Source organism: Pteronotus mesoamericanus, unplaced genomic scaffold (genome assembly GCF_021234165.1).
Source record: "Pteronotus mesoamericanus isolate MK-2021 breed Mesoamerican mustached bat unplaced genomic scaffold, CSHL_Meso_final scaffold_705, whole genome shotgun sequence".
Lineage (NCBI taxonomy): Eukaryota > Metazoa > Chordata > Mammalia > Chiroptera > Mormoopidae > Pteronotus > Pteronotus mesoamericanus.
The window spans coordinates 15,816,335-15,841,473 of NW_026555326.1; the positions used below are offsets into that span (position 1 = coordinate 15,816,335).

At 51.1% G+C, this 25,139-nt stretch overlaps 3 protein-coding genes and 1 pseudogene across 3 annotated transcripts; all 4 read left to right on the plus strand.

The window, feature by feature from the left end:
• Positions 1-5,639: 5,639 nt before the first annotated feature.
• On the plus strand, positions 5,640-6,389 carry S100A3 (S100 calcium binding protein A3). Its single transcript, XM_054563090.1, has 2 exons — positions 5,640-5,780; positions 6,225-6,389. Exons 1-2 carry the CDS (start codon positions 5,640-5,642, stop codon positions 6,387-6,389), a joined length of 306 nt encoding a protein of 101 aa, XP_054419065.1.
• A 1,746-nt stretch (positions 6,390-8,135) lies between these two features.
• On the plus strand, positions 8,136-10,229 carry S100A4 (S100 calcium binding protein A4). Its single transcript, XM_054563468.1, has 3 exons — positions 8,136-8,186; positions 9,033-9,188; positions 9,934-10,229. Exons 2-3 carry the CDS (start codon positions 9,048-9,050, stop codon positions 10,096-10,098), a joined length of 306 nt encoding a protein of 101 aa, XP_054419443.1. The 5' UTR covers positions 8,136-8,186; positions 9,033-9,047; the 3' UTR covers positions 10,099-10,229.
• A 4,069-nt stretch (positions 10,230-14,298) lies between these two features.
• S100A5 (S100 calcium binding protein A5) lies at positions 14,299-16,255 on the plus strand. The gene is made up of 2 exons (XM_054563057.1): positions 14,299-14,436; positions 16,112-16,255. The coding sequence occupies exons 1-2, from the start codon at positions 14,299-14,301 to the stop codon at positions 16,253-16,255; spliced, it is 282 nt and encodes a 93-aa protein (XP_054419032.1).
• A 7,897-nt stretch (positions 16,256-24,152) lies between these two features.
• Positions 24,153-24,648, plus strand: LOC129062115 (40S ribosomal protein S25-like; annotated as a pseudogene).
• Positions 24,649-25,139: the final 491 nt, after the last annotated feature.

The window sequence follows — 25,139 nt, forward strand, 5'->3', positions numbered from 1 at the left end:
CCTTCACCCCTCTTACTCTCGGGCTGCTTCTGTGGGGAGAGACTCTCCCCAAGTGGTGTCCTTCTCAGAGTCATCTCCATACCTTGCCTGCGAGTCCTGGTGAGAGGCCAAGGGCAGGGCCCCACCCCAGGGTAGAGAACCAAGCGGACATTGTAGACAGTGGGGGTAGGAAAGAGGACTGGCGCCTGTCAGGGCCTCAGAGAGGCAGTTAGTGTGATGTGCATTTGGGACCACCGCGGAGAGGGGCATTCGGGGTGGACGGTGGGCAGCGCTTCCAGCAGGGCAGTTACCGCGAGAAGAACTTGGAAAGCAAGGGAAGAGAGGTTGCGGCTTTACCCCCGCCTGCGTGGAGGCAGAAGGCTGGACAAAATGACCTGGTGAGGAGGGCCTGGTTCTCTCCCCGCTCCTCCCTTTTCCCTGCTGCCTCCATGCGCTGCCTCCAGTGAGGGGATAGTGGCGGCTGTTGAGGAGACTCAGGGACCCTGGCCCTGGATCATCTACATAACAGCAAGAATTTCACATTGGAGTCTTGGCATAGGGATCTTCCCAACACGTTTTGGAGAAAAGGAAATTCAGGTCCAAACTAGGTAGGGGGTATGCTCGAATCAGGTGGGCAAGCAGGTGCTGGAGCTTGGGGTAAGTGCTCCACCAGGGTTCTTTCCCCGGTGGTCCTCCAACCCCAAAATGCCTGTACTCAGACCCCCTTCTCTGTCCCCCACCTGTTCCGGCCTGGCCTGCTCTGGAAGTCTCAGCCTCTCCCATTGGGCAAACAAAGGGGAGAGGCCCAGGCTGAGAACCATGACAGGCTGGGGGCCGGGGACGTCACGCGAGAGCCAGGTGACCCAGCTCGCTCTGACCACCCATAGAAAGTTCCCTGGGCCTCCCCATTTTCTTTCCCTCAACCCTGCTTATTGTTTTCTCCGGCATTTCATCTATTTACAGTGTATCACACATGTCTGATTTCTCCCTTCAATTGTCATCTTCACAGAACAGGGACTTTGTCAGGTTTGTTTATGGTTGTATCTTCAATACCTTGGGCAGGGGTCTCTATACATTTGTATGATAACAAATGGCTCTTAGCCCTGCCACTGATCAGTTATCTGACCTTGGGCAAGTTACCTACCTCTCAGTTCACATTTATGCCCTTACCATATGCCAGGCACTATTTGTACAGGAACTTTGTGTAGATTAATTCCCTGAAGCCCCACAGCAATCCTGCGAAGTGGTTACCATTATTACCCTCAAACACTGACAGATGAGGAAAATGAGGGATGGTGGTGGTAGGGGAGTGACCTGCTTCCAAGAGGTGGCGGGTGGCGAAGCTGGGATATTATAGGCGAGAATAAGTGCTTGACCTAGAACTGAGTTCGTTAATTACTGGTCCACTCTGGCCTCCACTTCTGTGCCCTACTCCCCATAATTCCCTATAAAACAGGGTTAATCACAGCCCATCTTTCCCTCCCGTTCATTGTTCACTCCCCTCAGCCACAGGGCTGAGTCTTCAAGGAGACGATTGATCGATGGCACAGGCAAGCGGCGGGGGTTGGGGGCCCAGCGTGAGCTCACGGGGTTGTTTCTCTGGCTGCCTCCACGAGCACTGGGGCTTCTTCAGAGGCCTGGGAGGTGACCTCTCCTCCCTCTCCCACACTCTTCTGGGCCTTGGGTTCTCTGCCTGTGAAATGGGAAGGCGTCTCTCAGGCTCAGGGATAAGGAATGGAGAGGGGATATGAAGTGTGGGGAGGAAGAAACTTTCCTTTACCCTTTTAGGTTCTTCCAGCTGGTTTAACAATTAAATCAACATGAGCCAGGTTAACAAAAGAAAATAGCCAAATTTAATTGCATATACGCACATGGAAACCCCACATACAGGAAGGGTCCAGAGACAGAAAATTTAAATGAGGTATATATGACATTCTGAGCTAAGGATGGGGTCAGGAGCCTGGGGCTTCAGAAGGGAGGGTTATTGGTTGGACAATAAAAAGAGCAAGTATTCAGTAATTAGATGTTTGCACTGCCACATAGATAGGTCGTAAAAGTTATTTCTGGTGATACTCCCTTTATGGACAGAGCCCCTAATTAAATTCTTTAAGGGAGAGGGGAAATTTTCCCATGAGCCCACAGGGTCTCGATTGCCTTCAGCTGAAAATAACTCACATGCCCAAGTGAAACCTTTTGCAGCTGTTCTGAACCTCTTCAGAAGGGATTTTCATTTCTGGGAACATGGTAATCTGTGTCTGCTCCAGCTAAAGACATCAAAAAATGCTGCTTAGAATTTAAAAAAAATTCTTTTTCAAGTATAAGTGCTGACAAAGCAGTAAGGAATGTAGAAATCAAAATCTAAGCAAAAGCAGACTCCAGGAGGTGGGCAGGGCACCAGGCCTGCTCGTGTCCTGAAAGCAGTGACCACACTGTGCCAAAGGGAACTTTGGTTTTGATGGTTTGTGGAGAGAAGGAGACAGAGCTAAAGCCCGGGGTTCACTAGAGGAGGGGAGACAAGGGGGACACCTCTAAGTTATACTGTGACCCTAAACGGCTACGGCTACATGTTTAAGCTGGAAACTGGAGGAAACCCATCCCATCTCATGGGATTGCAAGGAAAGTGGTGCTGAACGGAGCTGGAGAAGACAGGAAATAGGCAGCCCAGGCAGGAGTCTGCAGTGCGCAGTCATTTACAGCCCTCGGCCGCGGCGGGGGAGGGGCTGTGGTTCAACCACAGTTGAAACATCAACACCAGCGGTAAGGGCCAGCTGCCTGGGTGCCGCGGCGTTGTTGCGGTGGCGAGGGGCTGGTGAGAGAACTCAGCCCGGCCGGACTGCTGCAAGTGCCCCTGTGAGCAACACGCCCTCCTCCTGTGCCTCGAAGACGTCTGTAGGGTTCGGAGTGGGTATCTCCAGGATGCGCCACCCTGGCATGTGGATTATTCGAGCTGAAGACACTTGAGGTCCAGAAGTCTCAGGAAGAGCATTTGCATCCCCCTTAGCTGCCTGAAAGAATTTAAAGAAAGGGCCTGGTCCAGGAAGAGCACTATTACCAGAAAGATCTGTAGAGACTATGGGCTCGGTGTGGGAGGGGAGATGCAGCAGGGCTTGGAGACAGTGTCCTCTCTGCATCCCATCCTCTCTTTCTGGCCCAGCAAATATTTGTTATTCCATCTCTATGTGAGTCACATTTCTCCCTTTGAAGTCCCAGACTCTAGATCCCTTCCCTTTAGTTCAAATGGCTTGTCTCCCCACTTGCCTTACCACCTGTGGACCCCATGTTCTTATGGAGCCCCCTGTACAAAAGGAGTTACCTTTTTTCTTCTGTTGATCTGCCTGATGTTAACTTTATTATGGACCAGCCAAAGAACCTAGAAGGGTGAAATAAAAATTTCTCCTCCCTGACATATCCTATGGATGATCTCCCCAGGGAAGTGAGCAGTTACCAGCCCAGAGCAACCAAACAGAAAGCAGTTCGGAGATTGGGCAGGAGGCGTCCCTGGCCTCTGTCTTCTCACCTCTAAATGACAGGATCCACCAGATGCTCCAAGACCCCTCCCCGCCCCGTGCAGGGGTTCTCTGGGGTACAAACTTAAGCCAGGCTAGACTGTGTTCTCAGGTTGCATTCTGTGGTGCCTGTCCAGGGCGAAGCGCAGGGGATGAGTGGGATGGGTGTGAAGGAGATGGGCGGGACCTGGCCCCAGTCCCCAGCTCTGGGGGAGGGCAGAGGAGGAATGAAGGCGGCGGTGACTGAGGCCTTTGATGTGTGCGTGGATAGGTGGGAGGGTGACAGCACCTGTAATAGGGGCTGCCAGAGAAGTGGGGCGGGCGGTGGGGGGGAGCGCCTGGGGGCATCCTCAGCTTGACCTGCTTGGGCTCTCCTGTAATTGCTCTCTTCCCTCCCTGGCAGACTACAAATAGGGGTGTCCTGCTTCTAGGCTCCTGCAGTTGAAACATCAGCACAAGTGGTAAGTGCCAGCTGCTTGGGTCCTGCTCTGGACTGGGCGTTAGGCACCTCAGGGTCTGCCTCCTGGCCCGGGGTCTGGGCCCGCGGCTGGAGGGATAACCAGAGCTGGGGCTGGTGAGGTGAGGGAGTCAGATGTGGTAGACCTGGGGGTTCCCTTGTACAGGGAAGGGCCATTGGGAAGTTTGGGTTAGGGGGTGTGCAGAGCTGAGGCCTGGCCCTGGGGTGGCAGCAATGGGCTGACAGCACGGTGCTCCCCTCAGTAAGTTCCCTGCTCCTCCCCCTGCCTCCTCCTTTCTTTCCTGACTGCGGGCTGAGACAAGCCAGGCTGCCTGGGGAAGACGGGGCTCCCTCCGGTCTCCAGGCACCGAGCTTCTGGAAGAACAACAGTGGTGGCACCGGGCAGGCTGGCAGGAGCCCAGAAGGGCAGCTGAGCACCCCTGAGATTCCCTGTTCCCTGGAATCATGGCCCTTTCCTCTCCCGGGAACCTGGATACCCTGCTCCAACCTGGGGTTGTCACAAAGAGACCCCTGGGAGTGCTTGGCACCATCTCCCCTGCCTTCTCTTCCCCCAAAGCCACAACTATTTGCTGGCCATTTGCTCCATAGGCCCAGCAGAGGGGGAATCACTCGAGGGAGGGGCTTGGCCCTGGCTCTTGTGTTGCAAGACTCCTGTCCCCTGGGGGAACCAGGCGTGAGTCACTGGGCTCACAGGAAAACAACACTGGCCTCCCTGGCTGCCTTATGGCTTCACCAGGCTGGAAGTGTCCTCCCAGAAGGGTGGTAAAATGGGCCAGTCGAATGGGGTGTGGGCAAATTCCAGGGTTTCCCCTCTAACAGAACTGGGTACCTCTACGTAGAGCCTTCTGTCTCGAGACCCCCAGGGGTCAGGGGGATGGCCTCAGATGGGGCAGATTAGAGACAGGCAAATACCTAACCTAGCTCCCTGTCTAGGCCTGAGACATAAGGCAGACCCTACTTTATAGTTATGACACCTGTCTGACCAGGCCTGTGAGATGGGATTGACCCCACTTTACAGATAAGGCACCTGAGACCAGATGGCGGAAATGGCTCGTCCTGGGAAGCGCAGCTAATAGGGGGCAGAGAGGGTCCCAGAAGTATTTCTTTTGGATGCAGCTTCCCTGAGCCAGGGGAGGAGGGTGGTGAGTGGTGAGGCAGTGGGGAGCCTTCTTGGACCTGACCCTTCCTAAGAATGCCCAGCTTCTTCAAGAACCTGAGGACAGGGAGCATGGGGCAAGGGTCTCTTTGAGTAAGTTCCTAAAGAAGCTCTGGGGTCCTGAAGGGGAGGAAGCTTCCAGTGCCAAGGGCTGTATGTCCTGGGGTGGTGCAGAGGCAACTGAGTCCTTCCTGGGCATCTGGGATGAGAAAAGGTGGAGAGGATCAGGAACTCCTTAGGGAGTCCCTGGGGGGTTTGCAGGGATGTCTGGGAAATGAGACCTCTGTTCAGGAAAATAACAATGGGGTGGAGGCATGGGCAGTAGGGAAATAGATTAGGTGACACTGGTGTAATCAGGATGGGCTGCTCAGAGGTGGAGGGGCTTGTAAGGCCAGAAGCCTGGTGGAGATTAAGGCAGGCCTGCAGCAGTCCCGGAAACATGGAGGGTAGAGGTAGGGGGGCGAAGCGGGGTGATTGGGGCTTCTGCTGTGGGTCACATCCTTGTTCTGTAACAGTGAGGATGGCTAGGCCTCTGGAGAAGGCGGTGGCTGCTATCGTGTGCACCTTCCAGGAATATGCGGGACGCTGTGGGGACAAGCACAAGCTCTGCCAGGAAGAGCTCAAGGAGCTGCTACAGAAGGAGCTGCCCACCTGGACTCCGGTGAGCACCAGCGGGACGCACCCTGCAGGGAAGGGAAGCGCTGCTTGGACAAGCTCTGAGCATAGGACAGCATGAGGGGGAGGCTGGACCATGGCGAGGGATACTAAGAAGGGAAGTGACATGGCAGGAATCTCAGTTTCCTCATCGCCCCTGCTGGTTTGCAGAGCTGCTGGGAGGATGGGGTGAGAGCACTGGGAAGAAAGCCTACCACATAGAGGCACTCGGCAGCACTAGTGGGTGCTTAGCAAATGATCTGAGAAGGAGGATTTAGGAGGGGGTTGGCATGGTGAGTTACCAGGTCAGGTAGGCTGAGATCGGCCCCCAGAACGGGTGTGGGTTGGAATGGGTGGGATCACACAGGAGTGGGGTGGAGGGAGGCAGTGCGTGCAAGGCGTCCTGCCTTCTTCAACCTGCCCCCATCAACCCTACCTGACTCCCCCACAGACGGAGTTCCGGGAGTGTGACTACAATAAATTCATGAGCGTTCTGGACACCAACAAGGACTGCGAGGTGGACTTTGTGGAGTATGTGCGCTCGCTTGCTTGCCTCTGCACCTACTGCCACGACTACTTCAAGGACTGCCCCCCGGAGCCCCCCTGCTCCGAGTAGCCTCTGCTCCAGCAGGTGGGGTGCCTGCAAGCCAGGGTCTGCTCAGATCTGCTCCATTTCTGCCCTGAGGGGGTCGCGATCATGTTGCCCACGCCCCCCTCCCCTCTCTCCTGCATCCTCTCCACCAGGATTCTCCCAGCTTTGCCCCTGATATCTCCATCAGGAGTCCTCTCATTTTGCCCATGGTGGGGGACACATGAGGGACCTGTTTGCAGGATCACAGCTAGTGACATGTAGAGCAGCCACCCGCTGGGTCCCTACAGTGGCCCGAGATGGGTGGGCAGAGGTGGGGATTTGTTTTGAGGCTCTCTAGGCCTGACAGAGCGTGCGCACAAATGTAACCATGATGAGCAGACCTACTTAACTCCTAATAAAGAACTGGTGTGACTTGGCTTGGTTTGGCTCTTTTAAGAGGAGGCCAGGGCCTTGGGGCAAAGTCTGCTGACTTCTTAGCTCCTCTCTGGCCTTTTCCACTGGAAACAAAAGGCGGAGGGCAGTTTCAGACTCTGCAGAAATGAAATGGTCTCTACGGTCCAGCAGGAGAGGGTGGGATCTCCCTCCCTTGTGTAGGGTGGGATCTACACAAGGACAATGTCCAGGGGAGGCTGGGGTCTCTCTCTCCCTCTGGGGTCCTTGAGAGAGAAGCTTCTTTGGGGGGCCTAGGAGGGAGGGAGGGAGGGCGGGCAGCCTGGGGACTGAGTCGGTCCTCTGACAGGATGTTCTGAAGAGGGTGGGGCCATGGGGGTGGGGCAGATTTGTTCCCCGCCCGGGGCTGTGGGAGCCCAGAGTGCAGCACTAATTGGATTGGGGTGCCGAGATCTGATGAGGGTGTGGTCCCAGCCAGGGAGGGGGAAGGGGAGACCTTGAGGCAGACCCCATCCCTGAAGCCACAGCCACTTGAGGGTCCTAACCTGCACTTCTGACCCTCACTCACCCTGAATTCATACCCCACCCTGAGGGGCTAACCCTGATCCCTAACTTCCCCATTCTGTGCCATTTTATTTCTAACTTCCCACCGCATTTTTCATCACAGACACCCACTCACCCAATTCTAAACTCCCGCTGCTGAGGCCCTCCCTGCCCTGCCCGCTCCTGGTACCTCCAATCCATCCCCAACTCCCACGCCTGACTCCCCCACTCCCTACTCCATCACTACTTCACCCATGTTCCCTTCTCCACTGACAGGCTTGGGTGGTCTGAGAGCCTCCTTTAGGTGTTAGCCTGTTCCTCCTCCCACATCTCCAGCTCCTGCCCTGGGCCTCGCTTGGCAGGGCAGAGAGCCCTTTGGGGAGGGGAGAAAGTGGGAGCTGCCCCAGGCTCTGAGCCTGGGGTCCTGTCCCTTATTTCCGGTGCAGTCACGTTCCCAGGGCAATTTCCCACCATCACCCACCACACCTGGATCCCCCTTCCTCGCTGCTGGGTAGGAGCACTTGTTCTTTGTCCCCCGTTCCCCAGGCATAGACTGCCCTTTCCTCCAGCTGCCTAAAACCCAGGCTGAGCTGTGTACATTGTGGGGAGGGGCCCACCTCACTGAGGCCCCTGCCCGTGCCCACTGGTGCTCTCTCATTGTCTATCAGTGGCCCCTCAGGGCAGGGAGCTGTGTTTCCAGGCTGGGCTGGTGGAGGGGCCCTGGCATGCACTGCATTGGCTCAGGCGGGAGGGCTGTCTCCCTCTCTCCCCCGTCCGCTGCCATGGGCAGGGCCTGGCTGGGGTATAAATAGGTCAGACCGCTGGGCTTTCCCCACTCTTCCTGTCTCCCCAACTCTCTCTCCTCTGCACTTCCTCTCTCTTGGACTGGTGAGTTGTGGTCACTTGACTGGTGTGCAAAGGGTGGCAGGCTGAGGCTCAGGCAAGAAAAGGGGAAGCTGGTAGGGGCCAGATGTGCTAACTAGGTCCAGATGTGAGATTCCAATGTGGAGGCTCTGGGGTGGGATGTGTGTGCACTTGCACACATGCATGTGCAAAAGAGAAAACAAAAAGAAAGACGCGTGCAGGTGGCTGGACTTGAGCTATAGCACATTTCATTGCTCTAGTATGCTTGGTGTGCGTGTGACCTGTGGGTGCGCACATTGGCTTGTGTTTGGTGGCCTGGCACAGGTGTGTGTGTGCATACTCCGGTGTGGGAGGCAAAGTGGAGGCAGAAGGCAACGGCGGGCTTTTGTCTGGTAGTGTCCGTGAGCCTCTGCTCAGCACCCAGCAGCCCAGCCCATGGGAGCTTGGCCTCGCAGGCATCCCTGCCTGTCACCTCACTCTGCTCCTCCCTGTGCTAGACCGCTGGTGTTTTCCTCTCCAGGCTCCTTGGCAGGCCTCCAGCAGCCTCGCCCAACGCTGGGAGGGGGGAGAATGAGCTGGGCGGGCTCCTGTGGGCTGAATGGAATGAGTGAGGGCCCGGGAGCTTGCTGCCTGAAATCCAGAGCCTGTGTAGTGGATGCTGCAAGTGTGGGCTGACGAAACACATGCTTCCCACTGTGCACACCCTCCCGCCAGGGCCTGCGCCCCACCTTTCTGAACTTCCCCTGTGGTGGAAGGAGAATGTCACCAAGTGCACCTTGAGTGATGGGGGTGGGAGGGGGCATTCTCATGTCGTAGCTGGGGTGGGGTGGGGTAGATGAGGAGGCCTCTGTGACCCCCCCCCCCCTGCAGGTCTCAACTGCCACCATGTCATACCCCCTGGAGAAGGCCCTGGATGCGATGGTGTCTACCTTCCACAAGTACTCGGGCAAGGAAGGTGACAAGTTCAAGCTCAACAAGTCAGAGCTAAAGGACCTGCTGACCCGGGAGCTGCCCAGCTTCTTGGGGGTGAGTGACTACTGCTTGGGAATGAGGAAGGGTTAAGGTTCTGGGAGGCACCAGTCTTTCTGCAGAGCAGTGGCTACAGCTGGTATCTACCAGTGGGGACATCGGGGCAGAGAGCTTGCTCTGGTTACCTGGGGTGGAGGTAGAGTGAGCACCCACCACTCACTTCCTGGCGCCCAGCAGAAGGGTGGCTGAGAATGAACAGGCAGGTTACCAGCCAGACAATTGGTCGGGTGCTTTGCACAAATTAACTGAAGGGCAAACAAGCTCAGAGAAACTAAGTAACTTCCCGAGGCAGTCAGTGTGCAAAGCTGAGATCTATGAACCAGGATGGTCCACTATCGTTCTAGCAAAGAACAATTTTTGAGTTCCTATTTCGTTTTTATATGTGCAGACAGTTATGGAGACACTCGCCTGCTTATTTCCCCTGATCAGTCACAGATTCCGTTTGTATCAAACTTTACACAGTTTATGTACTGCTTTCATGACCACTGTCTAACTGGATTCTTAAAAAGACCTTGGGGGAAGATGTGGTCCCCTTTTCCAATAACATCCTGGTACTCAGATTTCCTCACCTGCAGGGAAACCACCCCCAGCCTAGCTTAGTCCTGAAGGCTGCCGTTCCAAAGCTAGACCCCTCAGCAGTGACTGCGCCTTCTCGAGCCCCATGTGCAGGTGGGAACCTGGTCCGGTCTTGGCTGTGTCCCTTGGGGTGCTGGTGTCTACTTGCAGCCTCTTCTCCCTGCAGAAAAGAACAGATGAAGCAGCGTTCCAGAAGCTGATGAGCAACTTAGACAGCAACAAGGACAACGAGGTGGACTTCCAGGAGTACTGTGTCTTCCTCTCCTGCATCGCCATGATGTGCAATGAGTTCTTTGAGGGCTTCCCCGATAAGCAGCCCCGGAAAAAATGAGGGCTCCTCAGATGCGGTGCGGGTCTGCCAGCTGGGGCTTTCCCTGTGGGCAGTGGGCACAAAGCCTCACTCTGACCCCTCCAAATGTGTAAAGGATGCTGAGAAAATTCAATAAAGATTTTTGGAAGCTATGAGGCTAATGGCTTGAAAGATTCTAGGGGCATGAGGTTGGGGCTGAGGGACATGGAAGCTGAGCTGCAGTTTTGTGGAGAGAATTGGAGGATGGGGAAGGGATGTTGTGACTGCATGTGTGTATGCGTGCGTGTGTGTGCGTGTGACAGAGCTAACTCTGATGAGACTGAGGGAGTATAGAGAGACCCCCAGAGGCTTGGAATGTCCCAGCTCTAGGATCTAAGCTAGGGCATTTGCTACGTCTACCTCTCCAACGGTGGCTCTGGCAGGGCCGCTAACTTAGGCTGGGATGGGTGGGAGGTCACATCTGCTTCTGGTTGTGTCTGGAATGGAGTTTGTGTGCCTTGAGGGTGTGGTGGGGGAACAGGCTGAGTCACGGGGAGGCCGGCACGGGATGTGGAGGCGGGCTCAGTCCTGACACCTCCTTCCATAGCAGGACTTAAACCCTCAGGGATGGATGCGTCCTTCCTGGACATGGCCGGCTCAGAGGGGCGATGTGGAGGGAGACCAGGCTGTTGGCCACTGCCTGAGAATACTGTCCTTCTCTAACCCCTTATCTTTGCCCCAAAGGTCCTGGAATGAGCGAGATCTGTTATTAGTTAGGTATCATGCTCCTTCAGGGAAGGACAAAACAGCTTGTAAGGATGAGTGAAGGGCAGAGGCTGGGGTGGGAGTGAGGGAGGCAGCGGGAGGGGACCATAATTTTGAAGACAAAATTCCAGACATATGATCTGATAAAATTGAGACTCTTCCCACCCCCCAAAATATCAGGCATGGTGTTGCTTTTCTACAGGTTAAAGGGCAGCAGCTCCAGCCTCCAGTGGGTGGGACTGAGGTTAGCTTTCCAGACCACACCGGGGTGGTATGGGGACCTTTAAGGAAGAGCTGAGTAGAAGGCAGGTCCAGAGGCAGGGAGGGTCTGGTCCCCTTCACCTTTTAAGCTTTCCCTTTTTCTTCTTATCACGCTGTGTTTTTCTCTCAAGTTTCAGAGAAATGGGGTGGATGACTCAGATATTCCCTCAGAGCGTGACTACAGAGACTTTGGTAGAACTTTGGTCCTGGAAAAAGTTCGCCTCTTCCCTCTCCTCTATTTGCCTTCTGCCCTGCCCAAGTCTGCCCACAACCCTGGGGAGTGCCCTCCCCGGAGCCTCCTCCAGTTTCACCCTTTACTTCGGAAACTCCTGTTGCTAGGCGACCAGTCCCTGCGGCCACTCTAGCCTGGCGGGGCGGGGCGGGGCGGGGCGGGGCGGGGCGGGGCGGGGCGGGGCGGGGCAGGTGGAGGGGGGGCCGGCGTGGAGGTGGGGAAATGGAGCGGGGCTAGCAAAGAAGACCTGGGCAAGCCAGGGTGGGGCTGCAGCAGCCACAGGTGCTAAGCCCTTAACTCGGTTCTGTTCTCACACTTGGACTGGTTGGTGGTAGAACAATGAGTCTCTCTTGGGATCAGGCAACTTTCCCTGACCCCACCCCCTTCATTACTGCACCTGGAACTTGCTGTTGGCAAGCTGAACCTCTGTCCCACACCAGGATCTGCCCTTCCCTGGACCCCTCTCCCCAATCCCTGATTTTCAGTCCTCTGTTCCAAGAGTCTCTGACAATTCTTTTTTTTTTTTTGCCAGATATTCTTGTAATGAGAATTATAAAAGACCAGGAACACTTTTTTTTTTTTGCAAACTGCCTTAAAAAAAAAACAAACAGCAAATGATTTGCTTTTAATTACAAATACTGTGTAAAACAATGCCTTCTTTTGCAAAACCAATATATAAGGGAACAAATTTTAAACATGTGATTTGTCCAAAATATTTAAAAAATAAAACCCTGATTTTTTTAGTGTTTAAAAAAAATCAGCATAGCCTATCCTTTCAAGGAATAAGTTTGAAGATCTGACTCAACTGGAGAAAAAAAAAATAAAAGACACACCGACCATCTTATAGCTGCTTTAAACAGCTTCTGATAATTCTTCTGATGTCGCCTTTCCTTACTGGAACTCTTCACAAAAATAGCTGAATTTAAAGTATTTCTAATCAACTAATTGATGGGGAGAAAAAAATATTATGGAATACACATGTATAAACTTTACCATAAACAGTTAGGCATATCAAAAAGATACTAATTTAAAAAAGGTACAAAAAAACTGGGAAAAGCCTGAATTACAGAAAAGAAAGACTTATTTAATGAAAAACTAGAATTAATAAAAATTAGCAAATACATACAAAAAATATACACACACAGCAGCGCTATGTATTGACTCAAAAATCAAGAGAGCAGTGGCCCGAGACCACCCAATGTTTACCACAAAATTAAATGAGGTGTAGAGGAAATCATTCATTTGAAAGCCCTTTCAAAACCTCAGGCTCCATACTAACCAATGACCTGGACCATCCCCTTGGTAAGAAACATCCTCCCCCACTAACTCCCATCTCCGGGTGCGTCTGCTCTGCTCTTGGGGGCACTGGGAGGGCCCACGTGGATGGCAGCATAGGGCATGGGAGGTACCTGTGTTTTGTCCACAGCTCTTGGGTCTTCTTTTTAGGGTAGCCTGGCTTCTCTTCTGCCCTATTGACCCATCAGAGTGTGGATTCTGGTTTTCTGTTGGGGAAACAAAGCTTCCAGGGCTGGTGATGTGTATGCCGCGGGCGGGGGGCTCAGTGTGCCCTGCTCCTTCCTTTGGAAATAGAAAGGTGAGAGTCGCAGAGGGGATTTCTCCCCAGCCCTGTCCCAGGAGACTCTGACCTGGGTCTCTTCGTGTCCCTGGCCCCTTCTCATTGGCCCTGTCCCTCTGCTGATTTCCTGGGGACTGGAGAGAGGGAATAAAGGCAGGAGAGCAGTGGCAGGGAGCCTGTTTCTGCTGTGTGGGTTCTCTGGCTTGGTCTTTCCTTGGTGAGTCCTTCTTTCTGATCTCCCTGCTCATCTATATGGTAGGGCAAGCTGGGCAATGAGGCCAGAGGGTGACAAGCCATGGTGACCTCCACCAAGGAAGACCCAACCCAATGAGTGGGCACCTATTTAGGGAAGGGAGGGCAGGGCATTTGAACAGTGGCTTTCAGCGTTTCCTGAGACGGGGCTCTAGGGTTGCCTTCGCTTTGGTCCTGGCTGAGTCTCCTGGAGATGGGGAGAAGCTGAGGCTTTTGGGAGGTGGGAGGTAAATGGCAGGTCCAGTTCAAGAATCATGGGGTAGTCTTTGGGCTGACGATGAGAGCCCAAAGCAGCTTCTGCTGCTTGCTCTGGACTCTGCACAGATTTACCTGCAGCCTCCAAGTTCCTTGGGTGTTGCCTCCTTCCTCTCAAAGGGGGAAGTGGTTTTCAAGTGTGAGTCACAGGAGCTCCAGCTGCCTCTTTCCTTGGGTGGGTGCAGCTGTGCTGATGGACCAGAGGGCCCCATCCAATGCACCCTCTTGATCCAGCTCTCAGAATGATCTGGAGATTTCAGTAAGCCCAACCTCCTTTGCTGCCTCGTGGACAGTCTGTGTGCGCAGTTCTCTGGGCCAGAGACTAGAGACCAGCTGGACAAGTCCAATTATGTCTGTTCCGTTTCCGGCTGAGACCTTGTCTCCCAGGTCCAGCTCTAGCTGCCTCCAGCCTCTGAACTCACTCCTTGTCCTGTTCTCCACTCCCATATAGGACAGGAGGCTAAGGAGGGTGACTAGGGTGCCTCTGGAAATGAATGTCTAGGCTGGATCAGGTAGGGAGAAAATCCTGACCTCTTACCTGCTCGATCATCTATCACCAGTTCTTCTTTTGGAGAGTTCCCCTTGTCATTTTTCCGCCCCTCGATCCGATCCCCCTTTTTAACATCTCCCGAACAGGGAAGTGTACTGTGTCCTTCGGGAGCTGGTCAGTCTCGTCACTCTGGCTGTTCCAGGTGAGCTTGGCTCTCACTAGAACCATCCTTGACACATTAGGGTCCACCTGTTAGGGTCCACCTGTGGGTTTTGGTTTCATCATGGATTCTAGTCTCTGATCCTTGAGGGATGGGTCTGGGAGGCGGGCTAGTGAAAGGAGGCAGCAGAAGGTCTGGCTCCCCTGGAAATGTGACCTGTCCCCCCTTCCCCCCCAGATTTGCACACCATCATGGAGACCCCTCTTGAGAAGGCCCTGGCCACGATGGTCACCACTTTCCACAAATATTCGGGGAGAGAGGGCAGCAAACTGACCCTGAGTAGGAAGGAACTAAAGGAGCTGATCAAGCAGGAGCTGTGTCTTGGTGAGGTCAGTGGCTGTCCCCCTCACCTCTCTGCCAAAGTTCGTGTATTCCCTGTTGGCCCCATGGGAGGGGAGGGAGAAAAAAAGGAAGTACCAAAGCATTGATATCACTGTCAGAGGGTCCCAGTGGAGGTGAGAGACCCAGCCCTGCTTCCAGTGAGGAGACACACGTCTGCCCTCGGGGTACTTTAATCTCAGCCAGGAGCAGGATGGCCAAAAGGGACAGAGACCAAAGGAAGAAAGTGAGCACCTTGGGCCAACAGAACACTAGATCCCTGAGCTGGGGGATAAGTCAGATTTCACTGGGAAGGAGGAAGTCCGTGTGAGGCTTCAGAGAACGAAATCAAGGAAGCTTTGATTTGAGGCCAGGCCCGCACAGTGGTGGCAGAGCCTGTGTTAGGCACTATAGGGGATAAGGGGACCCAGGGGGTCTAGGCCGAGCTGTGCACAGCTCAAGGGCAGGGCCCCCACATGCAGAGCTCTCAACTGGTGCTGTCCCAGGAACCAAAAGTACTGCTCTGCTAGTTTGTGAACACAGGTTTGGAAGGAGACGGAACTGATTCTTACCAGATGCAGATGGTGGGAGAGAGGCAACTGATAGAGGGGGAAGGCTTATGAAGTAGTTATGATATTTTTACAGTTAAAAAAATTGAGGCTCAGATACATGATATGACTTGTCTAGAGACACCCAGCTGGTGAGAGGTTGAGCTGGAACTCCAGGCAAGGCCTGTGTATCACTCTTCCTTTAAAATTCAGTCATATACTGAACCCTGGTGCGCCTCGCCAGAGAGAAGCCCCCCCAGTGTGCCCCTCTGGGCAGGGGACTGAGCAGGTGTGGGTGTCTCCAGACCTACTCTCTGGCCTTCCTGCCACATTTCCTGCATCTTGGAGTTAATGAGGACAGAGGGAGGGGCCACGGGTCCTGTCGGGGTTAATTACGGGAGGACAGAGGCCCTGGGGAGGGCCTGGCTATAACAGGAGCCCAGACTGGGGACAAGGATTGCATCACAGAGAGGCTGTTTCCATCTCTGTATGTCCTGACGTCCTGTCTCCTGTGGAAAAGCTGGAGCTGTGGGCAGTGGAGGGGGGAGGGCAGGGTGTCTGTGTTTTCTTCCTGTACCACTCCAGGGCCCTGTCTCCATTCTCTTGGTGGAGCTGGGCTGGGAGGGCAGGGGACCAGACAGGGATTGCAGATGGGCAGTGGGCATTCATTTCCATACAGCTGCCCTGCAGGTTCTCCTAGCAAGGAGGGATACCGCGGCTCCTCAGCTCCGACAGGCTGCTGTCATGGAGAGGCGCGTAGTCTGGGTCAATCCTCACCTATTTGCTAATGGGACATATTTAGTCAGAGACTTGGATCAGGCTCAGTGCCACATTGTTACCAAGCTGTTGCTATCACATGTTATCTGGATGGTGGAAAGTGGTGAGGGAAAGGGAGGGCGGCCTGGCCTTCCTGCTGTAATTTATTTAAGTTCAGGTGTCAGGTCCACACCCCGGCTTGGTGCCAGGCCCCGTGCTGGGTGTGGGCTGGGGAGAGATTGGGGGTCCAGATGCTCAGAGAGTTGCTGACTCAGCTGGGGATCCCCGTGAGGCTGTCTTCCCCGGGGATGGGAGGCGCCACGCAGGATGGGGCCGGGTTGAGAGGGCTGGCTGACTGGTCACTGTACCTTGGCCCTCCAAGAAAATGCAGGAGAGCAGTATCGACGACCTGATGAAGAGCCTGGACAAAAACAGCGACCAGGAGATCGACTTTAAGGAGTACTCGGTGTTCCTGACCACGCTGTGCATGGCCTACAATGACTTCTTCCTAGAGGACCGCAAATGACTGGGTTCAGCCCCTGCCCCGGCCTCTGCAGCTCCTGTCACAGATGCTCTGTGGCCCTGTGTGCTCCTCTCCCTCCCAGATGGACCCTACTTCAGCTTTCCCTTCTGCCAGGGGAAATAAAGATTTTTCCATTCTGGGAGTCTGGAGGCTGGTTTTGAAGATATTTTGTCCACCTTGGCTGGGGGTGCGGTGGGGCAAGGCAGAGCTTCACCTTGAGTGGGTTGAGAGCCTCTGGGTGTTAGGGTCCTGGCCTCCCACTCCTCTTCCTGGTCTTCTTTACCCTGGATGTCACTGAGCTTATCCGGGCTTAGTCCTGTCCTTCTAGAAAGTGGGGCCAGGCTTTTGCTTGCTTTCCATGGATGCTGCTAAGATGCAGAGAAAGCTACGGGGGAAGGTGCTTTGAGGGTGAGGACGCTGGGATTGTCTGGGGTGTGGTACCTGAGGGTAGTAGTGGGCAAGCCAGTCTGACTTGTCACCAGCTCATAGGAGTCCACCCTGACAACACTAATAAGAAGGGCAAACTTGGGCCCTGACCGGGTCGCTCAGTTGTTTAAAGCATAGACCTGATACACCAAGGTTGTGGGTTCAATATCCAGTCAGGGCACATACAGGAATCAACCAATCAATGCATACATAAGTGGAACAAATTAATTCTCTCTCTCCCTAAAATCAATACATTAAAAAAGAAAAGAAAAGAAAAAGATGGGCAAGCTTGGCAGCCCTCTTCCCTCTCCCCCATTTCCCCCTCGGCAGCAGCAAGCTCCACCCCAACCATCACTCTCCAGCGGAGGGTAAATAACTAGAGACGCTTACTGGCTGGGCTCATGAACCCTGAAGCTCCAGGTAGAAATCCAGGTTTGGGAGGGTGGGGGCGGGGGGTGGGGGTGGGGGGAGAGGAAGTTGGGCAGTGGTAGGAATTTATTTTTGTTGGCTGACAGATGTTGTTGAAGTCCTTTAAAATTTGAATCATATCCTGTAGACCACCGGCCACACCCTCTCCTTCACCCTTTTCCTCCTTTCCCCCCCTACACACATTGCTCTAGCTCTGCACCTCCTGTCCCCATGTGTCACTTGTGGCTGCGGCAGGCAAACTGAGATGGGTTCCTCATCTTCCCGCTAGCCCCCTCCCACACCCTCCGCAACGGCCCCAGAGCAGCGGGCATGGAAAGTTGAATGGGCCGGGTGGGTGTTGCGCAAACCGTGGCGGGCCGGCAGGCAGACAGGTCGACTACTCAGTGCATCCCCTCCACGGCTCCCTTTGGCTTGGCTGCAGCTAGAAGGTGAGTTCTGGCCAGGTCAGCGGTCCCTCGGCCGCCCCGGGGCTGGTGCAGCCGCAGCCGCGGAGGCGCACCGTGCGGCCTCCACACTGGGCAGGTCTATGCAGGAGTCAGGAGCGTGGGCTGGACCCGGGCTAAGGCTTCCGGTGGCGCGGCTCCCGCAGAAGGCTTTTCTGGCGTGCGAGAGGGCGCGTCCTGGGTGTGTCATCCCGCAGTGTGTGGCCCTGGGAGGCTGTGCGTGCAGGGCTGGGCGTGCAGCCTCCGCACGCACCCCCGCCCCGCCCCCCGCCCGCCTTACCTCCCTACTTCTTTTGGAACCCCTGGAGGACAGTTTTCAGCTGCAGCCCTATATGCTCCTGAGAATACTTGAACCACCCATCCTCCTTAGCTCTTCGACCTCTCTCGCCCTTTAGGAGCACGATTAGAGACGGGGACGTGCTCAATGCATCTGACACAGGGGCTGGGGTCCTAGTTCAGGCCTCACTGAGCTCATTGGTCCACTCCCCTGAGGGCATGGGGGATACTCTCAAGCCTGGTATTCACTCCCTCTGAGTGAGGGGCAGGAGCAAAGCAGAGGTAAAGCCAAGTGAATCCAAGGTGGACTGGGATCCTTGGTGACAAGTGAGCACCCCCTTGAGCAACATATAAGAGTGAGGGCTGCCTGGGAGAGAGAAAGGGAGAGAACCCACGTTCTCATCAGCACTGAGTCTGAATTTCTCACTGCAACACTTTAGAAGCTGCAGAAGAGTCTGAAACTGGAGTGCCCATGGCCAGCCCAGGCCCAGCCAGGACCAGATGGTGAACTTCAGAACATGTCATTTTTCTGGGGGGCTTGGCCATGTTCTACCATGAGGCTAAAAATAAATTGGGAAGGTGGGGGCACCCTCTAGTTGGCTCAAGTCAATTCCAGTGGTGGGTAACCGTGCAATAAATATATAGGTATTTTTGTCAAATCTACTCATGTGTCCTGGCTTCCCAATGAGTTCTCTCTCCTCCTCTGCTTGGTGCTGTACCAGCCGGTGTGGGGGTTTGTTCAGTAACCTCCGGGAGTGACTCAGTGACTCACCAGGTCAGGGGAGCTGGTGGGAAGGAAGGTCCATAGGACGGTGGATCCAACTCTGAAGGCTGCTCGTAGCTCATTATGTGAGTTAGAAAAGGTGCCCCCTCTGGACAAAGCCATCTTAAGGAAATGCACAAGTGGTTCCCGGTAGGGAGGGTTCTGGATGGTCTTGGAAAGGGAAATGGTGCTTGAGCCAGGCCGTGATGGGTCCAGAGTGGGGCAGAGACGGTCCTAGCGTAGAACACTGTGCTTTGCTCTGGGTGTGGTGAAAGAAGAAGAGCCAGGAGGGCCCTGGGCTGGGCCAGCTCACTTTCTCCCCACAGTGATTGAAGCGGGGGCCGAGAGGGCACATGTGGCTTAGCAAAAGCTTGGCCTGGGAGTGTTCTTTCTGAGACTACTGAGGATGGCTGAGTTCACTGCAGCTGCCCACGCCCTGGTCTGAGGTGGGAGGCGTGCTTTAGGAGTCTGTCCCTGCACTCAGGGACAACATCCTTTGTGTTGGGGTGGCCATCTGAGGACCTGACATCTGCGGGAACACATGAGTCCTGGGGTGGGGTCAGGTGGGGGTCCCTGGGGCTGGGCAAACTGCAGCTTCAAGCCTTTCTGTCAGTATGGGGCCCTGTCCATCCCTGCAGCTCCAGCAGAAGGAATCACCCTGGTTATTTCCTGGAACAAAGACTGACTCTTAGGCCTCATCAGCATTGTTTGCATTAGTATTTTCAGGCAGAAGGTGGGAGCAAAGGGAAACTGTCTCAGGGCAGTGCAGCATTTGTCACAGTTCCATGCCCTCCAGGCCTAGTCTGAACCAGGCAAGTTCCTCCTTAGGTTCCGGGGACTTCAGGGTAAGACCATGTCCTCCTTCCCCTTTTACTCACCTCCCAATTCCCTGGGGGCCCCAATTTATGGAAGTAGGTCTCCTTCCTCCATGGGGTGGGGATGTCCTGAGCAGGCTGGAAGCATCACCTTTGGAGTCCCTCCTCTAGTTGTTTCCTCTGCCTCGCAGGGAGTAGAAACTTGCATAGCTGGCTAACAGGAAGGGACCCACACCCCAGCTCCTGGTCTGCCCAGTCGGCAGTGACCAGTAACTTCGGGTATGGAGTGAGCGCCCTCGTGTGGACAGAAAGCAGGATGCTGTGGGGAGAGTTGGGGTGGTTCCCTGAACCCCTGGGGAGGGGCCCATGGTGGTGGTGCCCCAGCCCTGTCCTTCAAGTACACCTTTCTGTGAAGAGAAAGACAGAACTTGGATGCCCAGGGAGTGTAGCAGGGGGACCTTTTGGCTTCCAGCAATCAACCCCCAAATAAAGCGACTCCGCTACACCTGAGACACACCTACCATTAACAAGTCAACAAAGGGAAGGCCGTTTGCAGAGACAAAACCTGAGTCCTGCCCTCTCCCCTGCTTTGAGCTTTCTGAGCTGAGAAGATCTTCATAAAAGAGGAAGGAGGGATTGTTTCTGTGGGCAAAGACCCCTCCCGCCTCGGGCAGGGCTCAGGGAAGGCCATCAACCCTTCATTTCTAGGGATCTGTTGGGTGAGCCAGCCAAGAGGTTGAAGAGAATCAACAAATGCACACACTCCACCTGCTGAACACCCAGGTGCATCCACAGTAGTGGAGGGAAACAGGAACATAGGTTTAAACAATAAAACAACCCCAAGCAAATAACAGATCTTTTGTTGGCTTTGAGAGTATGATTTTTAAGGATTTTTTTGGGGGTGGTGAGTGGGAGGAAGCAACATTTACAATGGAATTTGGTGAGTGCTGTCAAAGGGCAGGATTGGGTGTGGAGAGGAGCACAGACTGAGGGTTTTTATTGCACTTGCCTCCAGCTGTTGAGAAGTCAGAAATGAACCCTTTGAGCTCACTCTGTGGAGCAGGATGCAGGCTTAGAGGAGAGGGAGAGGTTCAAATGTGAGCTGGGGGCATCACACCCTGAGGCCGGGCCAGGTAGTCCGAGACGCTAGCAGGTGGGACAGTGGGAATGGCTTTGCCTTCCCCAGTTCCCCTCCTTGGTCCCTTGCTGTGCTTGATTGACATTAATCCTATCTATAACCTAGTCACCTGGGAAACGGAAACAGCTGCACCACAGCTCTGTTCCTGTAAACTAGGGCGGGTCCCAGTAGGAAGTGTTTAGGACTGAGTCACAAGTTGTGGCTTTTTGTTCTCTGACAAGCAAATCTGAAATTATCAAGAATAATGCCATTTTATATTTGCATGGCCCTTTTAGTTTTACAAGGCACCGTCATCACCATTGCCTTTTGTGATCCTCAGAAAATTTATGTGTGGTATGTATTATCAGCCCCAATCAAAAGTGAAAAGATGAAGTTAGAGGAAAGTAGGTGCCTCTATCCAGAGCAAACTATAAGTTAGGAAGGAGCGGGGACCAGAACTGGGCGCGCCCCATCCCCTGGTCAATTCACTGGTGCTTTTCCCACCATGGCAAACTTTGGTCATTTCTTCTTCATCTTTTTCTCTTATATGTTTTAATTACATATTGAGAGAATACAAAATGATTTATAGAACACATCTAAGAAATAAGAATAATGACACGAAAGCCACCCAGTTTAAGAAATGAACATTACCATTATCTTTTAAGCCCCCGGATTGTGTTCCCTGTCCCATCTCCTTCCTTCTCAGTGGAACCAGTTATGTCATTGTGTTTCTCATTTCTTCTTTCTTTTTAAAAATTTTTATTTACTTATTTATTTTTTAAAGTATATTTTGTTGATTATACTGTTATAATTGTCCCATCCTTTTTTTCTCTCTTTTTATTCCCTCCAGCATTCCCCTCCTTAATTCATGTCCATGAGTCATACATATAAGTTCTTTGGCTTCTCCATTTCCTATATTATTCTTAACCTCCCCCTGTCTATTTGGTACCTACCAATTATGCTTCTTATTCCCTGTATCTTTTCCCCCATTCTCCCCTACTCCCTCCTCACTGATAACCCTCCATGTGATCTCCATTTCTGTGATTCTTTTCCTGTCCTAGTTGTCTGCTTAGTTTGTTTCGTTTCTGTTTTTTTAGGTTCAAATGTTGATAGTTGTGACTTGGTTGTCATTTTACTGTTCATAGTTTTGATCTCCTTTTTCTTAGATAAGTCCCTTTAACATTTCATATAATAAGGGCTTGTTGATGATGAATTCCTTTAACTTTACCTTATCTGCCCTTCCACTCTAATGATAGCTTTGCTGGATAGAGTAATCTTGGGTGTAGGACTTTGCTTTGCATGACTTTGAATACTTCTTTCCAGCCCCTTCTTGCCTGCAAGGTTTCTTTTGAGAAATCAGCTGATGGTCTTATGGGAACTCCTTTGTAGGTAACTGTCTCCTTTCCTCTTGTTGCTTCTAAGAGTCTCTCCTTATCTTTAGTTTTGGGTAATTTAATTATCGCGTGCCTTGGTGTGTTCCTCCTTGGGTCCAACTTCTTGGGGACTCTCTGAGCTTTCTGGATTTGCATGTCTATTTCCTTTGCCAGATTGGGGAAGTTCTCCATTATTTTTTCAAATAAGTTTTCAATTTCTGACTCTTCCTCTTCTCCTTCTGACACTGCTATGATTCAGATGTTGGAACGTTTAAAGTTGTCCCAGAGGTTCCTAAGCCTCTCCTCATTTTTTGAATTCTTGTTTCTTAATTCTGTTCTGGTTGAATGTTTATTTCTTCCTTTTATTCCAAATTGTTGATTTGAGTCCCAGTTTCCTTCCCTTCACTGTTGATTCCCTGTATATTTTTCTTTATTTCACTTTGTGTAGCCTTCATGTCTTCCTTCATTTTGCAGCAGCACTTAATAATTCTGTGAGCATCCTGATTACCAGTGTTTTGAAATCTACATCTGATAGGTTGGCTATCTCCTTGTCACTTTGTTCTTTATCTGGAGTTCTCATCTGTTCTTTCATTTGTGCCATTTTTCTTTGTCTTGGGGCACCTGTTACATTGTGACAGGCAGAGATTTAGGTATTTGCCACCGTAGGGCAACCCACCTTGCTATTTTGTGGTGTAATTCCTTCTTTCTTTAATGATTTTTACAACATACATTTTCACCTCTAAACAATAGGTGGCTTTTCATTATCATGAACTTTATATAATTAGAATGACACCATATATTTGTTTATAGTGCAATGGAGTCAAATCTATTTTATTCTCTCACAGATAAACAATTGTTCCAGAAAAATATATTAAAAATTTCATTCCCTCTCCCCTACTCTACAATGCTGGTTATATAATAAGTGTATATGTGGGTCTGTTTCTGAGCTCTCTTTTCTGTTCCATTGGTTGACTGGTCTATTTCTATTTGATACAATGCCATCTTTTTAAAATTTTTATATTTTTATAATAATTTTTGAAAAAAAGTAAGACAAATCTTCCATCATGCTCTTCATTTTCAGGACTATCTTAGCTATTTTTGACCCTCTAAATATAAACTTTAGAGTAAGCTTGTTATATTCTGCAAAACAACTTGTTGGGATTTTGATTGACATTGCATTGATTCTACAGATCATCTTCTCGAAAATATTGAATCTTCCAATCCATGAACATGGTTTATCTGTCCACTTATTTATACCCTCTTTATCTTCCATGAACAACATGTTATCATTTTCACTATGTAAGTACTTCATTGTACAATTTATTGACATTGCAAATATAAAATATTTAAAAATATTTTTTCTCTTTGATACTGGTATAGAAATGAAATTAAGTTTTAAAATACTTAAAATTCTTAAGTATGGTAAGACACATAACAAAATGTACCATCTTAACCATTTTTAAGTGTACAGTTTATTAAATTTAGTAGTGATAAGTATATTCACATTGTTGGGCAGCAGATCTCCAGAACTTTTTCTCTTGCAGAATCTATAAATCTATAAATCTATAGCCACTAAACAAGAACTCCCATCTCCTTCTCCTGGTGTCTGGCAACCATCATTCTACTTCCTGTTTCTATGAATTTGACTCCTTTAGATATTTCATATAAGTGGAACCATACAGTATGTATTTTTGGGACTGGCTTATTTGACTTAGCATATTGTGCTTGAGTTTCATTCATATTATAGTATGTGACAGTATTTCTCTCCTTTTTGTGATTGAGTTTTGTATTGAAATAAACTCTTGTATTCTTTCTTTCTTTTTTTTAAAGATCAGATATTTCATTCAGGGCAATGGAAAAGTCATATTTGTGGCATCACTGGAAGTTTATTTTTAATTTTTTAAGATTTTATTTATTTATTTTTTAGAGTGAGGCAGAAGGGAGGGAGAGAGGGACAGAAACATCGACATGCCCAAGAAACATCGATGGGTTGCCTCTCGCATGCCCCCACCTGCTGACCTGGCCCTCATCTTGGTAGTACCTTGTTAAATGGAAGTGACAGTGGGTACTCCTGTTTAGTTTCTGATCTTTAAAATTTATTTATTTATTTATTTATTTATTGAACTTAGAGAGGTAAGGAGATAGAGAAATAAACATTGGTTTGTTGTTCCACTTATTGGTACATTCACAGGTTGACTCTTGTATCTTTCCTGACTGGGGATCCAACCAGCAACCTTGGCATATTGGGAGGACACTAAATGACTGAGCTACCTGGCCAGGGCCTAGTTTCCAATCTTAAAAGGCATGCTTTTAAATATCTCATCATTGGTCTGACATTTTATGGAGGCAGCAATGGGAGCAGGTGCTCCTTGAGTTTTACTCTGCTGCCCAAAGACAACAAGAGGGAAGATTCTGGAAAGTCATCCAAGAAAGACAAAAACCCAGTGAAAAAATCTGGAGGCAAAGCCAAAAAAAAAAAATGGTCCAAAGGCAAAGTTTGAGACAAGCTCAGTAACCTGGTCTTGTTTGGCAAAGCATCATATGGCTACTCTATAAGGAAGTTCCCAAGTATAAGCTTATAACCCAGCTTTTGTCTCTGAGAGACTGAAGACCTGCAGTTCATTGGCCGGGGCAGCCCTTCAGGAGCTCCTTAGTAAAGGACTTATTAACCTAATTTCAAAGTGTAGAGCTCAAACAATTGACACCAGAAACACCGGAGGTGAGGATGCAGCCGCTGCTGGTGAAGATGCATGAAAAAGCCCCACCAGCTGGACATTTTGAAAAATAAAATTTTATTAAATAAATAAATCCATCCAAATGTTTCGTCATTAAGTATTTGCTGTAGGCTTTTTTTTTTTAAAAGAACTTTTCTTTATTCTCAGTTTCCTGAGTTTTTATTTAAAATCATGACTGAATATCAACTTTTTTCACATGCTTTTTTGGCATATATTAAGATAATTATTGAATGTTCTTTTTTTACCTGTTAATGAAATAAATTATATAACTTTATTTCCTGTTCTTAAACCAAACTTATATTCTTGGGATAAACTCACCTGGGTGATGTGACATGTCAGTTTTTATACATTCTTGGATTGTGTTTGCTAGTACTGCATTTTAGATTTTTACATCCGTATTCTTAAGTAAGGTTGGTTTGTAATATTCTTTTCTTGTATTGTCTTTGTCAAGTTTGGCTACAAAGGGTATACTGGCCTCATAAAATGAGTTGGGGAGATTTTTTCCCCATT

Bases quoted from the DNA above. Each gene is read 5' to 3' on its own strand.
- S100A4 (XM_054563468.1), top strand. From the start codon at position 9,048: ATGTCATACCCCCTGGAGAAGGCCCTGGATGCGATGGTGTCTACCTTC. The intron at 9,189-9,933 runs GTGAGTGACTAC...TTCTCCCTGCAG, and splicing joins AGCTGCCCAGCTTCTTGGGG to AAAAGAACAGATGAAGCAGC.
- S100A5 (XM_054563057.1), top strand. From the start codon at position 14,299: ATGGAGACCCCTCTTGAGAAGGCCCTGGCCACGATGGTCACCACTTTC. The intron at 14,437-16,111 runs GTCAGTGGCTGT...TGGCCCTCCAAG, and splicing joins AGGAGCTGTGTCTTGGTGAG to AAAATGCAGGAGAGCAGTAT.
- S100A3 (XM_054563090.1), top strand. From the start codon at position 5,640: ATGGCTAGGCCTCTGGAGAAGGCGGTGGCTGCTATCGTGTGCACCTTC. The intron at 5,781-6,224 runs GTGAGCACCAGC...ACTCCCCCACAG, and splicing joins AGCTGCCCACCTGGACTCCG to ACGGAGTTCCGGGAGTGTGA.